The sequence below is a fragment of the Lutra lutra genome, chromosome 17 (genome assembly GCF_902655055.1).
Source record: "Lutra lutra chromosome 17, mLutLut1.2, whole genome shotgun sequence".
NCBI lineage: Eukaryota > Metazoa > Chordata > Mammalia > Carnivora > Mustelidae > Lutra > Lutra lutra.
Genome location: NC_062294.1, coordinates 54,537,745 through 54,553,571, shown reverse-complemented (window position 1 = coordinate 54,553,571; position 15,827 = coordinate 54,537,745). Strand labels below are relative to the sequence as shown.

General features: G+C 51.9%; 1 protein-coding gene across 1 annotated transcript in view; it reads right to left on the bottom strand.

Annotated features, from left to right (window-relative positions):
- The window catches only part of PPP2R1A (protein phosphatase 2 scaffold subunit Aalpha), a 40,147-nt gene that overhangs the window by 1,422 nt on the left and 22,898 nt on the right, over nucleotides 1–15,827 (bottom strand). Inside the window, exons 4-13 of the mRNA XM_047710479.1 lie at nucleotides 13,975–14,207; nucleotides 12,881–13,028; nucleotides 12,619–12,774; nucleotides 10,384–10,498; nucleotides 10,202–10,272; nucleotides 9,615–9,749; nucleotides 4,113–4,286; nucleotides 3,830–3,890; nucleotides 3,029–3,183; nucleotides 1,911–2,053 (exon numbers count right to left, since the gene is read on the bottom strand). Coding sequence (XP_047566435.1) covers nucleotides 1,911–2,053; nucleotides 3,029–3,183; nucleotides 3,830–3,890; nucleotides 4,113–4,286; nucleotides 9,615–9,749; nucleotides 10,202–10,272; nucleotides 10,384–10,498; nucleotides 12,619–12,774; nucleotides 12,881–13,028; nucleotides 13,975–14,207 — 1,391 coding nt within the window. The remainder of the gene's footprint in view (nucleotides 1–1,910; nucleotides 2,054–3,028; nucleotides 3,184–3,829; nucleotides 3,891–4,112; nucleotides 4,287–9,614; nucleotides 9,750–10,201; nucleotides 10,273–10,383; nucleotides 10,499–12,618; nucleotides 12,775–12,880; nucleotides 13,029–13,974; nucleotides 14,208–15,827) is intronic.

The window sequence follows — 15,827 nt, the reverse complement described above, 5'->3', positions numbered from 1 at the left end:
GAACAAACCTGTGTGTCCACTGCACCGTGGACAGGCACTTGGGCTGTCTCTAGTTCACGGCTAATATGAAGAAAGCTACCACAACCGTCTTGGAAATAATTTTGCTAGAAATAAACACTCACTTCCCCTGGATATACACCCGGGAATGGACATGCTGTGCCGGCTCACAGCACCCATACCCTTAGCTTCTCTAGATTCTACCAGTTTTCAGAGTGACGGCGCCCATTTCCCACCTGGAGCCCCACCTGTGTATGAGAACTCCAGCCATTCTACCAGCACCAAATGACCCTGAGTTTTTTAAGGTTAGCCATTCTGGGGTATCCTTCTCTCTTTTAAAGATTTATTTGAGACAGAGAGAGCAGGGAGAGTGCAAGTGGTGGGGGAGCTCCCTGCCGAGGCTCTAAATCCCAAGACCCCAGGATCACGACCTGAGCACAAGGCAGATGCTTAACCGACTGAGCCACCCGGGTGCCCAGTGGGGTATCTTTCCATTTACAACGTCCCAATGGCTGATGACGCCGAGCATCGTGCCACATGCATACTGGCTACAGATCTTCTTTTGCAAGTGCCTGTTGCAGCTGGGTTCTGCCCACCTCTCTTTTTGGGCATTTGTCTTACCGATCAGTGGGAAAGTACTGTGGATGAGTCAGTCCTTGGTCAGAAATACAGATTACAAATACGTCCTCCCCACGAGCGTCTCAGCATTTTACTCTCCTAGTGTTCTCTATCCATGAAGTTCTTTCACTGAAGGTGAACTCGTCAGCCTTTCCCCTGGGGAGCTACTGAACAGATCTGAGCAATTAAACAAATCTTTGCAAGTCTTAAGAGGTTGTCCCGTTTTCTTCCAGAATCTTTCTTTATTTTTCTGATTCTGGCTGTTATCTCTAATTCACTTGGACACGGAAGTGAGAGGTTCCCAATCACACCCCACCGGCACACCTAACTGACCCAGCTGTCTATGAAAGTACCTGCATTTCCTTCCAGAGCCGCAGCAGCTCCTACTGCCCCTACTGTTATGTACACACGGGTCTGTTTCTGTGTCCTTGACTCTGTTTTAGTGGGCTATATTACTGTGCCAACACCTTACTTTTTAATTACTGTGGTGTCATTAAGTCTTGGTATCTGGTAGAAGTCTTCCAACTTTTTTCTTTCTTAGGACCATGCTTCCTACTCCAGATCTTTTCATTTCCGTGTTCATTTTGGAGTCAAGCTGTCAATTTTTCAATAAAGAATCTGCTAAGACTGAGATTAGACTGAATCCATACTTAAATTTGGGGAACATCCCATCCATAAATGTTAAGTAGATCTTTAATTTCTCAAAGCAATGTTTCAAAGTTTTCACTAAAGATGTTATACATCTTTCATTAAATTTATTCCTCAGTATTTGACGATTTTGGTGCAGTAATAAATTATGTACACACATATACAAAAATAATTTCTATTTCTTAATTTTATTTTCTTTCTTTTTTTGAAAGATTTTATTTATTTGACATGGAGAGAGACAGTGAGAGGGAACACAAGCAGGGCAAGTGTCAGAGGGAGAAGCAGGCTCCCCACTGAGCAGGGAGTCCAATGTGGGGCTTGTTCCCAGGACCCTGGGATCATGACCTGAGCTGAAGGCAGACAACTGAGCCGTCCAGGCGCTCCTGTTAATTTCATTTTCTAACGTGTTGCTACCAGTACACAGAACTGCCCCTCACTCTCCCCTCCTACTATGAGATAGGCCTTGAGAGTTCTCATTCCACATTTGAGGAAACTAAGACTTTGGGAAGGTGAAGAGATAGGCCAAGCTCACACAGCAAGCGAAGAGCCACACTGGGTCTCAAACCCTAGACTCCAACTTCAAAGGTCAAAGATTAAGATGACTAGAATCAGCCCCACCAGTGTGTGAGGAAGGATCCAAGCCTCACCTGTTGTCCAAGATAGGCCCTATCTTCTGTAGGGACTTGGCCACATTGAAGCGGACATTGGCGACAGGGTCCCCAGCCATACGCAGGACTGTAGGCAGCATGTGCTTGGTGGTGATGTCCTGCCCACAGACCTCAGACAGCACCTGGGGGCGGTGTGTGATAGGGGTGATTATACAAAGTTCATGGCTAAGTCTCACTTCCCCCTTCCCCTGACCAGGTCACCTCAGAGATGACTAGGCCTGAAGCTGACACTGAGCAATATGTAGGAGTCTAAGCCCAGGGTGACGTGACCACCCTGGGGTCAGCTGATTCTCCTGAACGACCATCTCCAACGCCCTCCTAACGCCCTAATACCACTATGTCCCTGTCCTAGAAATCCCCAGCCCAGACTGTCCTGGTCCCATTTCCCCATCCTCAGAATTCTCTTTATCTTCTGGGGGTGCACTTGAATCCCAACCCTCAGGATGCCTTTCTTAGTGTGATGGTCTCCAAGGGGCAGTGTGGGAAGACATCATCAGAACACTCAGTTCTATTTATATGTTTTTAAATTCTATCTTTTACTTTCTAGTTCTGTGTATGGTTTACTTAAATGAACAGAAAGGAGCCCTTGCTCCGTATAAGATAACTACTCTAAGCCCTTTGCATGGATGGCCAGATTACTCTTCGCCACCTCCTAAGTAAGGTACTGAGGTTACCAGCATGAGTGCTCTACTGGTTAAGACAACTAAAGCACTGAGCAGTTAGGAAATGTCCTAAGGTCCCTGACTAATACACGTTAGAGCTAGAATTATAGACAAAGTCTGACTCTAGAGCCTGCACACAAAACCAACTACCACAAACAAATACACACATACACTTTGTGGAGGAAAGGGATGCTTGGAAAGGTCTGGCAGTCACTGCCCAGCAGGTCAAGCCTCCCTAGTCCTGGGGTTCCCACCCACCATGCAGGCCCCTACCCTGTGGCCTGGAGTTCCCCAGGGACTCCTCTCTTCCCCTCTCAAACCTCACCATGTCCCCACTCCCAAGCCAGACGTCTTCCTCAGGACCCCCTCCCATCCCTCCTCTCCCAGGTACCCCCAGTTCCCTGCTCAGGCCAGCGGGCAGGCGGGGGTGCTCACATTGATGCAGAAGAGTGTTGTCATGCGGTGCAGGTAGTTGGGGTCCCCAGACATGGCCAAGACCTTGGGGATGATAGTGGCATGGGCCCACTCCTTCCCAAATTTCTCAACCAGCTTCTTCAGGTTGCTGGTGGCCGCCTCACGGATCGCATAGACTGCAAAAGGGCAGGGATTCAGGAGGTGGAGGGCTGAGCAGGCAGGGACTAGCAGTCACCCGCGGACCCAGGCACTAGGCTGCAGGTGAACCAAAGGGTTCACTAAGTGCTACAGGTAGGCTACCTTCCCAACGGCTCCAAGACACAGGTTTCATGATTGGTCTCCTTTTATAGATGGGCACACTGCAGCTCCCAGAAGCGATTTGCCCAAGCAAATCATTCAGTAATTAATACTTGGAATGGTACGATACTTAAATGTTAAATTAAATGTTAACTTTAATTTTTACCTGTCAGTGAAAGCAGTGAGTAGTTCTCACAATGGCCCTAAAACACTGAGAAGCCCCCTATCTCAGAAAGGAGAAAGGAATGTGCCTGAGCTTCCACAGCCAGGGGGCAGGATTCCAGCCCAGGTCATCTGCCCAGTGGCCCTCACACTCTCTCCACTGTACCAGGCTACCCCTATGTGATCTGCTCTGGCCCCCTCCCATCCTGTAACTCTCCAGGATTCTAAGAAGCAGAGGAGTTGGTCCACATAAGCAGCAGCTGGCCTGGGAGAGTGACTCCACACCCTTCCCGGCCCCAGCCAACGTCCACCGATCCTTCCTAGAGCACCAACATCCTCCCCCATCCCGTTGGAGAGACTCACCATGATCCACAAGCCAGGCCATGCACAAGGAGTTGAGCTTCTCATCAAAGAACTCCACCCCCTGCAGGAGAAAAGAAGGTTAACCAGCGACACTCCAGGGAAACACACCCACCCAAACACACTGGATACTTCTCAGCTTCACCTGGGGGACTCCTCTCCCTTCTCTTTTCTAACTAAAGTCTACTCACTTTTATAGGCCCATGCCCCTTCCTCCTATTCCCCAGACAGCCTGACAGGCCCCGGTGACACTGTCAGAGCCCTGACCCCCGGCCACCGCACTCACCAGCTGTCCGGCCAGCAGGGGCATGTACTCAATGATGGCCAGCCGCACTCGCCACTTGGCATCTTCAGCCAGCTCCACAATGGCCGGCAGCAGGGACTGGGACAGCTGCCGGATGCCGATCACCTCATTCACGCAGTCCAGGTTGGAGATGATGTTCAGCCGCACCTCTGGGCACTGAGGAGAAGACAGGGGTCTGAGAAGATGCACCTGGCCCAAAAGAGGGCTGAGAGAGTGGCGCCGCAGCAACTCTGCAGGAGCTGCACTTCCGGAGGGCCTGCTACTGCCCTGGCCAGCTCCGCCGGAGCAAGCAACGTGGGTTATTACGGGAGGCAGCTCTTCGCATCTCCCCAGAGAGCACAGACATGTTCAGTCGTTCCGAAGAACCTGTGGGAATCATTGCAGAAACACAGCGCTCTGGAAAAAAGAGACGTGGTAACATTGCCGCTCTGCTGCGTGCCAGCTGGGAGCCCGTCTGCAAGGGACAGCACACCCCTGGCCATTCACCTGTGACAGGGAAGCACCAATCCAGCCTCGAGGGTGGCTGAGGTCATTAAAGTGCCTGCTGGTGTCTGATCCCCAAGAGGCCTGATGTGTGGGAGCCCGTTAGCATCACGTCTGTGACTTCTCTTCTCCCTGCTAGTCTCTGAGCTCTTTAAGGAGCACATGTCACTCATCCTCAGGTCCCCCGTACCTGGGACAGTATCTGGCCCACAGCAGGTGCTCAACACATTTCTTCTTCTTCTTCTTCTTAAAAATATTTTATTTATTTGGCAGAGAGAGACACAGCCAGGGAGGGAACACAAGCAGAGGGAGTGGGAGAGGGAGAAGCAGGCCTCCCGCTGAGCAGGGAGCCCGATGTGGGGCTCGATCCCAGGACCCTGGGATCATGATCTGAGCCAAAGGCTGATGCTTAACGCCTGCCTGAGCCACCCAGGTGCCCCGTCAACACATTTCTGCTGAAAGAATGCACAAAGGAATAAGGGAGTACTTCTCAGTTGCCAGCTGACTACCAGTATCATGAGCACTGACTTACTGTCATGTATACACATACATGTATGTTACTATACATGTACACACATGTACACACATACGTACCCCACCTACTTCCATAAAGCATGTGAACAACTTGTAAGAAAAGGCACATAAACATAATGAGTTTTTGTTAATCATAACAGAAGCCCTACTAGATCCTTGTCTTAAATGACATACTCGTAGATGGCAGACATCACAAGTAGTTCTAGCTTTAACCAAGTGAGAAACCAATCGCTGAACCAAGTAAACAAGTGTACTTTGCAATAAAGGGTTAACTCAGCAGATCCAGGTTGCTCAAACTAGGCACATTCGGAACAAGGGTTGGGCTTCTCCAGCTTTCAGGAGATCTCTAAGCCCCTGGGATATCCTGTCTGATGACAGTATCTTTGTGGTTACCTGGGAGACTTGGGCTGTGCCAGACACTTCGCTAACAACCTGCAGTGACTTACATAACAACCGTAAGAACCGAGCGATCAACCTGACCTCTGGGGGGGCGGGCAGGCAGTCTACCTGGCTAACTAACACGGCTCCAATCCATGGGTGTGTAACCACCCCCCAGTAAAATCCCTGGAAACCAAGGCACAGCTGGCAATACTCTGTGGGTGCTGTCACACGTCATCCATGGGACTGCCCGGAAGAGGACACCTGAAAGTTCACCCCGAGTCTCCCCTGTGTACCTTTCCCTCACTGACTTTAACCTGTCCTTTCACTGTGACCAACAGCAACCCCGCGTGTAACAGCTTTCCGGAGAGGGCTGTTCTAGCACGTCACTGAACCTGAGCACCGAGGTGGGACTGCAGACGCAGAAAGCAGCGAAGAGAAAGGCGACTGCTGAGAGGACAAGAGGGGCTCGGCTGGCATCTCTCCAGCAAAATCCCCAGAGTCCCGATGACGAGAACCTCTTTCCTTCAGCAAACACAGTAAGGCTTTCATTTAGGAACAGAAGACATACAGCTGCCTGCTGTAGTCCAATGGCTGAAGAAGAACTCTGAGAACCAACACCATTTCCCTCCCTACATGGTATCAATTTCTTTCCAGAGCCAAGGATACTGAGGGAGGGAGGAACTCTCCCAGTACTGACCACCCTGCTGGTTTCCTTTTCCTGTGACAGTTGCTTTAAATCTTAAAGTGCGTTTAAGCATTTGTGAAACATTGATTACATAAATTAAATCAACTCATGTAAATGACTGAACCTTAAGTCAACTTTTCTTTCTCTAAGAGACAGAGTTGGGGGGGCTCGGTGGAGGAGGCAGAAGGAGGGAGAGAACCTTAAGCAGGCTCCACACTCTGCATGGAGCCTGATGTGGGGCTCAGGGCTTGATCTCACAACCCTGAGATCATGACCTAAGCCATTTTGACCTAAGTCAAAATCAAAAGTCAGATGCTTAACCAATCGAGCCACTCAGGTGCCCCTCAACATTGCTTTTCTTAAAGGGACATTGTGTCCAATGTTTATAAAAGCCCGAAGTGTCATAATGTTAAGAGTCTGTACCTATTCCTTCTTTTCCTAAGAAAGATTTCTGGAGTGGGAACAGCCCCGCCTGCCACCCTAACATGTGTCAGAATCGACTCCACGAGAATGTAAGGAAGACAATCCAAGTCAACTCGGCGGGCCAAGGTGCGTCAGAGCCCGGGCTGGCAAGGGTGAGGAGGGAGCCTTGCCTTGTCGCTCACTTGGTATGAAGGCATCTGCAACACCCGATATAAACAGGGAAATTTCTTTATTGAATAAAATGAAAATTAACCGGACTGAGGTCTCATTTGAATAAAAAACATCTGAAATGCACGTAAAACCACTGCGATGGGTTTTCTGGACTGTGTGGAGACCCACGTGCTGTGTCTGGCCTGTTTTCAAATACGATGAAGAATTAAGGGAGTCAGCACCTGTCCAGGGCTGTGAGTGGAAATGTCCTGACGGTGAAGGAGCTTCTTTCCCTTCCCTGAAGGTTAGCCAGACAGAATCCTCAAGGTGGAAACTACTACACGTACTCACATGGGAGTCTCCCCTCTGGACGCAGGAAGAAACGGACATCCAACAAAGCGCCACCTGACTGAGTATGGGCTCTGCAGCCGCCCAGGAGCCAAACCAAGCCTCCTGTGTCAACCGGCTTACCTCCCCCAGCTGCCAGGTCACTCCCTGGTGCGGAGCGTCAGAAAGCCCGTCTCAGAAGGCCCAGAGGAGGAACTCTGGACCACAGCCGAAAAGCAACCCTTGCTGGGGCACCTGAAAGGTCAGCCAGAGACCCGAGGAGGAGAAGCCTTTCTCAAGTCAGGGTTTTCCCACAAACCACCACTAATCCTCGGAAAGGGCAGAAAACTATTTCCTTGTTGAAACTATTCTGGTCCTAAAACAACAAAAAAACATTGAAATGAGCCAATAATCAAGTGAGCAAGGGTGTGTAGTGAAGGGTTAACTCAGCAGGCCTAGACTGTCTGAAACCTACGCTTTTCAAAGACAGGGCTAGAGCTCCTGGGAGGTCACCTTGGAGGCCCTGGTGCAAAGGGCACAGTGTCTTGAACACATGAAAAGAGAAAGCAAAGGTCAGCACCTTACACCATGTAACTTCAGGCATACCCAGAAAAAGGCCTTTTTATTTGGGTAAGTGTTAAACCTTAATAAATAGAAAAAAATGAAGTTTACAGATTTAAACCTGAAATCTCAAATACAAGCCAGATGACTAACTCACACCAAGAAAACTGTGATTTTTTTCTTTCTTTTCTTCTTTGCAAGAGAAGCTGCGCTGGGATAGACCATAGCTGTGGGAGTATGACTGCCACACAGCACTTGCTAACAGTGAAACCGGCACCAAAACCGGCTCTGGCTCCCGCGCTGTTCTAGCACATGTGGGCATACCTTCACACTCGAGCTCAGTGTGGATCTTTCCTTGATGCCAGGAAGCAAAATGCTCCCCCAGACCCTGGTGGTGGGTTAAAAGGACACAAAATCCAATTCGAGGGACTCTCACCAGCCAAACTGTCCCCATTTAAGCATGAGAAGTGAATATGAATGATAGCTACAAAAAGTATGCTTATTAAAGAACACACGTGTGAAGCACCTTACTTGGGTCATAAAATTTAAGTCATTATAAAAATTAATTATGGTTTAAACTGTAACAACTACAACAACAACAACAACAAAACTGATAAAAATAAATGACCAAAAGTAAGATTACTAAGCTTTTCTTTAAAAGGCACACTATCTTCAATGTAAGAAACCCTGGTCTGTAATTTTGGGGCTGAGAGATTATCCCCTCATAGTAGAATGAATGAATGAATGAATGAATGAATGAATTTATTTATTTATAAATAAAGATTTTATTTATTTGACAGAGAGAGATCACAAGTAGGCAGAGAGGCAGGCAGAGAGAGAGAGAGAGGAGGAAGCAGGCTCCCTGCCAAGCAGAGAGCCTGATGCGGGGCTCGATCCCAGGACCCTGGATCACGACCTGAGCCAAAGGCGGAGGCTTAACCCACTGAGCCACGAAAACGCCCTCATAGCAAAATTTAAAAACATGACATTTCGGGGGCAGCGGCAGAGGACTCAAAGCTGATGTGATTTCCTAGCACTGGGTGTGTTAGGTGGGGCGGGGCGTGGGGAGAGCAGGGAGGCAGGGAGACTGAGGCCCTTTGGCAGCATGGAAGTTACAGACCAGCAAACTGTCCCACCATCTGCCTGGTCGCCACCATGACACAAACCAGGAGCCTGCAAACCACCCCCACCGCACAACGTCCTGTCCACATCTCTGCAGCCATACCTCTCCCACCAGTTTGGTCTCCCTGTACCTCTTCTGGCCTCTTCACTGCTTCCTTTCTTTGACAGTACCCTCAGCATTCCTTGCTAACACCCAGATCTGTTCCAGGGCCTCTAGCTCCCCACTGTTCAAGTCCAGACTCCTTCCTTGGCTGTCACCCCATGACCCATCCAGACTTCACCCAGCACAGGTCACCGTCGTGGCACCGGCCAACAGGGTGTGTGGGGTGGGAACAGGGTGATGGGTGCTCTCTTTTGCATCTTGCCCTTACGAGGACCACACCTCCTGCTGTCTAATACCTTTTGCCTCCATGCTGGCTGGGGTGGTGAAAATCAGAACAGCCGTGTCAGACTCAGAGAGCGCTGAGGTCAGCAGGGCTAACCCTCAGTGTAGGCCCACCTAGCTCTGAACCGCTGTGAGAAAAATACTTACATCAGCCACTATACTTTGGGGTCTACCTTACAGCTTCTTTGCCTAAATCCTAAAAGACACAAACATATCACAGCATCTGTGTGATCATGGAATCATAGGGCACGCACAATGATTGTCTAATAAGTGAACGAGTGAACGCACACGCACATGCCCACCAGTATTCAACTCTTTCGGGGCCTGCGTTGTCTGTTCAGATTCTAGGAGACTCCTGGCCAATCTGGGAAAGCAGCTGACCCATCCTGTCACCTCTGCCAACCCGGAGTTCAGAGCCTTCACACACCCTTACCTCATCCTTCAGCTGAGCCAGGAAGAGGGGCAAGAGGTGCTCAATGGTGTTGTCTTTGCCCAGGATGGGGGAGAGGCCCATGATGACTGAAGCCAGGGCTGACTTCACGTGTTGGTTGGCATCTGACACCAGCTCCTGGGAGGGAGAACGAAGCGGGAGCCACAGGGTCAGGATGAGCCCTGCAGCAGCAAGTAACCAAGCAGACGCCCACCTTCTACAAGGCCTGAACCCTGGCCTGCTTTTGCCCTTCTCCCTCATGGAGTAGTGACGGTTTAGGGTACAAAGGTACAAGGCAGCTCCTTACCTGTCCCACCGGCTTCGAGCACCATGAGCCCTGCTCCCGGAAGCCCCCCACCCTTAGGCCAAAGCTTTTGGAAATTTTGAGGGGAAGTACTCCCACCCCAAGCTCAGGCCCAAACCTCAGATTCTGCCTGCCCTCAAGGACCCCACCTGCTTCCCAACCCAAGACTGCCCGGTCCTAGAAGAATGGGGACGGTCCGCTTCTGAATGTCTGTAAAGTCCAATGTCCACCCCTCCTCTTCAGCAGGCCAAGATCTGCCCTATTCCTCCCACCAAACTCCTGCTACCTTGATGCAGGGTAAGATCTGGGTCATGATCACATTCTCCCGACAGTCAGCAGAGAGATTTTCACAGAATTCTGTGGGAGGGGGAAAGGAGGGAGAGGAAAGTGAGACCTGATGTCCTGGTTCTACCTCGGGCCCTCAGACGCCCTCCTCCCGTTTGCTGTGTTCTGGTCGCCAGCACCAACCTTTGACCTTGTGGGAGGCTGCGGCCCTCACCTCGGCCTCACAGTCTTTCATCAGGTTCTGGAAGGCGGGCACCAGGTCCGTCTTGGTGATCTCAGGCCCCACTGCTTTCTGGAGCTGCAGACAGAAAGCAGGGCGAGTGAGAGGGCTGGGCAGTACTCTCTCTGGGTGAATGAGAGCAGAATCAAAGTTAAAGGCACCAGAACTGGGGTTAAGAAGAATGTGGCCCTTGGGATCACTGCTGAGATCTACTCCCAGCACCATAGGGTGAGCCCAGGCAAGTCTCCAAACCTCTCTGAGCCTGGTTCCTCGAAAGCAAAATGAGGGCCACGAGTACCTACCGCACTGTGCTGTTGTCTGCATTAACGATAGTAACAGGTCTCCTTACTGCTCAGGCTACTTGGAGGGGTTTTCTGTTATCTGATCCGAAAACATTCTAGTGATATGGCTCTTCCTTTCTCATTTACAGTCTTCTGTGTTTTCCAAATTGGTTACCCGACCCTGTATTACTCTCGTAATGAAATTAAACACATCACGACTGAGGGGGAAGGTGGCATGCCGGGGAAGGCTCCTGAAGACCTAGCGGGGAGCAGGACAGCTCATGACTAAGAAGGCAACAAACAAAAACTCTGAAGGGCCCAATGCTGTCCCTCAGACAGACCACGGAGTGTCTCCTGGGCACAGAGCACAGCTTGAATCTAAAGGCCCTGCCTTCACTGAGCTTTTATCTAAAACCCAGTGTGATCCAGTTCACGCTGTCCAGAGGCCGAGGATGGAAGCACCGTCTTTAACCATGGTGCCAAGCCTCCAGGGAGCGGCCGCGCTGTGCTCCCATTCTCACAGGGAACACGGACGGTCCAGGAAATGCTATCCCAAGGCTCTGAGTCCTTCCAGCAAACACCACGGAAATAAGCACACTCACAGGAACAGGGAGCCATGGGGCTGAAGAGCACCCAAGCCTCAAGCCCGGAGCCTCTCTCCAGCCCTCTCTCACATGGGGCCCCAAGGGCAAGTCTGCAATGTTTCCACTCGCACTGGCTGCTCTGGACTCCCAGAGCTCTGTGTACATGCTGTCCTTTTGCTGGAACACAGTCCTATCCCCACTCTCACCGGCCCATCTTCTAGAACTAGCGGCAGCCCCACCTCCTCTTCTCAACGCCCCATGCAGGACTGTCGGCTTTGGTGCTGACAGCTTCCCTCTCTCTCAGCAGACCCTCCCGTTCAGGCTGCCTGCTCCCGGAGGCTGGGAATGTGCTGAATTCGCTGGATCGCCAGCACCCACAAAAAGAGCGGGTGCGCAACTAACACGATGGTGGCATAAGCAAACGTGGTCTCTGGGAGCGAGCACTGTCTAGGATCTTGTCCCTGTTCTGCCTGCCTGGTGGTGTCATTCTGACCAGTTCTGAGCTGTGCTACGGGCTGAACTACTGTGCCTCCAAAATTCCTACGCTGCAGGCCCAACCCCTCAGTACCTCAGAAAGGGACTGCATTTGAAGACAGGGTTTTAAAAGAGGTCATTAAGGTGGCCCTCATCCAAAAAGATTGGAATCCTTTGGCGGGGGCAGGAGGGGATTAGGACACAGGCATGCACAGAGGGGAGGCCATGTGAAGATATGGGAATAGACCAACTACAAGCCAAGAAAAGAAGCCTCGGAGGGGGGCCTGCGAGGCTTAGTCAGTTAAGCATCAGACTCGATTTTGGCTCAGGTCATGATCTCAGGGTCCTGGGATCAAATCCTCCGGTGGACTCTCTGCTCAGTGCAGTCTACTTGTCCCTCTCCCTCTGCTCCTCCTCTCTCTCTCAACAAACAAATAAGTAAGTAAAATCTTAAAAAAAATTAGAAGTCTCGGAACAACCTCCAGAACAGTGAGGGAATGAAGTACCCCCAGGCTGTGGCACTTTGTCATGGCAGCCGCTAAACTAATAAGGCTATGCCCTCCCTTTTGTGAAAGAGAGAGTTTGATTAGGGCAAGAGCACACCCATACCAGCCTTCTCTGCTCTGGGACTCTCCACAGAACCTGAACTTGGCTTCAAAACCCTTCCCAACACAGCACCTCAGGTGCGACAGTTACTCAACCGGGGCTGCCACTATGAAGCGAGACGCAGCCAAATGATCGGAGAGCTTACTGCTCAAGCACCCAGTGATTTGTTAGATTTAACCAAAAACCCAGTTTCTACGTGTGGCCCCTCTGAGGGCCTCAGTCTCCCGCTCTGTGAGTTATCAACAGCCCCCACCTCTGTGAACTTGTCGGCCACCATGTATCGGACGCGCCAGGACTTGTCCTCAGCAGCCTGGCGCAGGGTGGGCATCACCAGGGCCTCCAGATCCTCCTGGGGCAGTAGCTGGGCGATGTTCACACATGCCTCCACTGCCAACAGCCGCACCGAGTCCTGGGGAGACGATCAGAGGAGAGTGAGGGCAGCATGGGATTCCCTCTGAGACACAGGGTCTGCCAGGGGAAGGGGATGGAGGAGGGGCTTGGGGAGCAGAGCCCACCTGCTCGTCAGAGGCCAGGTTGGAGAACATGGGGATGATCTCACTCTTGACATTGTCCAGCTCCAGCACCTTGGCGAACTCCCCCAGTTTGGAGGCTGCGGCCCGCCGCACCATGGGGGTGTCATCTGAGCACAGGTTCCGGAAGTACCTGGGGGTTGGAAGTGGGACTCAGGAGGAGGAAGGCCTAGGAGCCCACAGCAGCATGCAGAGGCAGAGAGGAGAAAGCACAGACTTTGTAGTCACGCAAGTTCTGGCTTTGCCTGAGTGACCCCACACAAGCCATGAGCCCTCTTGAGTCTTCCCAGACCTATAAAATGGACCTGATCCTTCCCACCGCACAGGGTCCTGATGAGGTTTAAATGAGATATGGTGTGTGAAAGCAGAGCAGCCGGTCCACACATAGTGAGTCCTAGTGAATGGCAGGTGCAGGCTCTATTAGTCTGACCATATCAAGTGGCTGAGCTAAGATGCTGCTCGGGGCCCCTCAAAGGTTTTACTTTTCAGGAGCATGGGGGACGCACGTGCGCACCCAGACCTCTAAGCACACGTGGGCAGCTGAGCACCAGTATCCCGTCATGTGCTCGAGCTCAGGGCCCGGGCTTGCCGCTCAACAGTCCCGGGAGCTGGTGAGTGAACAAAGTCCAGAGGGAAGGGAAGAAACACGTACTACTGGGAAATTTTAACCCAGTTAGAAGCACTTCCACTCACTGTTCCTGAAAAGGAGTCTGACATACAAGGAATTTTCTGGGGCAGCAGCAAGCCCAAGGGGAGGGGCGGAGGAGGCCAAACTGAGCCAGCATATCTGTGAGGTTTCTGGCCTGGAGGCAGGCCCGAGATGGCACCACCCCTCATAGGTCGAGCCCTTTCACGAGCCAGGCCTGTTCTGAGCGCTCTGTGTGTGCTCACTCTTGTAAATCCTCCAGAAGCCTGATGGGAGGAAGGAGCGATCGATCGTTTCTCCATTCCCTAAATGAGCAAGAGGTCGTGTCTGGACCAGGCCTGGGACGCCGCTCTCTGAGGGGCTTGAGGGGGTGGGGAGGAGTGGGGGCTGAGCCTGAGAGAAGGGTCCAAGCGGAGGGGAGGCTGGGACTCACTGCCGAAGTTCTGCCTTGACGGCGCTGGACACGCGGGGGTAGCAGACAGAGAAGAGGCCACAAGCCGAGGTGCGGGAGGTGAACCAGTCGCCGCCCGCCAACCGCTTCACCAGTGGCACGAAGTGGGCCTCAAGGTCCGAGGGTGAGTGCTCGTGCGAGATGGCCCGCAAGGACTCCACCGCCTTATCCCGCACCACCGTCTCCTCCACCGTGGCCAGCGACTCCAGGGGTGGCTGAGGCACAGAGCACAAGGTCACCGCAGGTCACCTCCCCACTGCCCCAGCCTCGAGCCCCACCCCGTGCCCCTCGTGACTCATCTCCTGAGAAACCTTCCTTGACCTCCGCATCCCCACCTTCACCCAGCAGACCTTCCTGAAGAGCCCGAACAGAGAACCTCACACAGACACCCTTGAAGGAGCTCACAGTCCTATGTATCACTTTCTAGCAGAGGGCCACAGCTGTCACTGGCGCCTCACAGTGCATGGAAAATCGTGGGTGTTGACTGGAACATCTATTCGGTGGGTGTCCTAAGCAGGGTCACTGTGTCACACAACTTGGGACTGGAGGGCAGGGGGAAGCGAGGAACAGGGGACAATGCTGATGCTATGAAGCAGGTCCTGTGACAGTCTTCATTTTACAGAAGAGGAAACTGAGGCAGACAAGTTAACTTGCCCACGCTAGTGCTAGCTAGTGCTAGACAGGATCCAAACCAGGCCATCGGGTTCCCGAGCTTGCAAAAGGACATGGCTGTGCTTTCTGACAGGCGACTGCCCCAGGAGCTCATGGCACATGACTGGCAAACCTGTGGCTTGGGACTTCGAGTCCGGAAGGGGTCATGCTCCGTTAGGGACATCTGACTCACTCATCATAATGTCCCCAGAGCCCAGCAGAGCATCTCAGACAGGGTCGAAACTCAGCAATTACTGACTGAATAAGGGGAGGCTAACGTGATTCTAGTCTGTTCAAATAAAGGTGTGGAGACCTGCTGTCCGAAGTCCAGGGTGGCCTGACAGGTGTGGGAGGCAGGAAGAAACCATACATGGGAAGGCCTCCAGGGCCCCAGCAGAATGCAGCAGGGAGCAAAGGTGGTGGGTGGGGACAATGGAAAGAGGTGGCAGCTGCTTCCCAGCTCCATCAACTGCCACCACAAGAAAACAGAGTTGGGAGACGCGGTCAGTTTTCCGAAAGCAGCCGAAGGGGCCAGGTGTGCATCTCACTGAACACACGGCACACCGTGGATGAACGCTGAGGATATTATGCCGAGTGCAATAAGGCAGTCACAAAAGGCCACATGTTGTAGGATTCCTTTATATGAGGATCCCAGAGTAACCAGATTCGTAGATGCAGAGAGCAGACTGGTGGGCCCCTGGGGCAGGGGAGCACGGGCTCCGGGCAGTTACTGGTTAATGGCGACAATTTCTGTCTGGGACAATGACAGATGGTGGTGGGGGCTGCACCGCAAAGTGAACAGACTTAACGCTACAGAACTGTGGCATTAACTTGAAAATGGTTGTATATTTAACCACAATGAAAATAAAAAATCTCATTTGCAAAAGACTGACAATGATTCAAGAGGAAAACGTGACACTATGCCAGCCCAGGGGTTGCTCGTGTGTGGCCTCTGCCCTAAAGCCATGCCATCGCAGGGTTTCTGGTTCTGGACCAGCTCACAGAGTGTGGCTGAAGGTGGTGTCACTGGGCTACAACAGGGACCGTTTTCCTCTTTGTTCCTGGTTTTCCTGCTTTCCACGCCGGCAGGTGGGAGGGGGGTACTCGATCAGTACTCGCCATTCACCTGTTCCATTTAGAGTAACCAGTCCTAACGAAGACCTGGGAACCAAGGCCACGCAGCA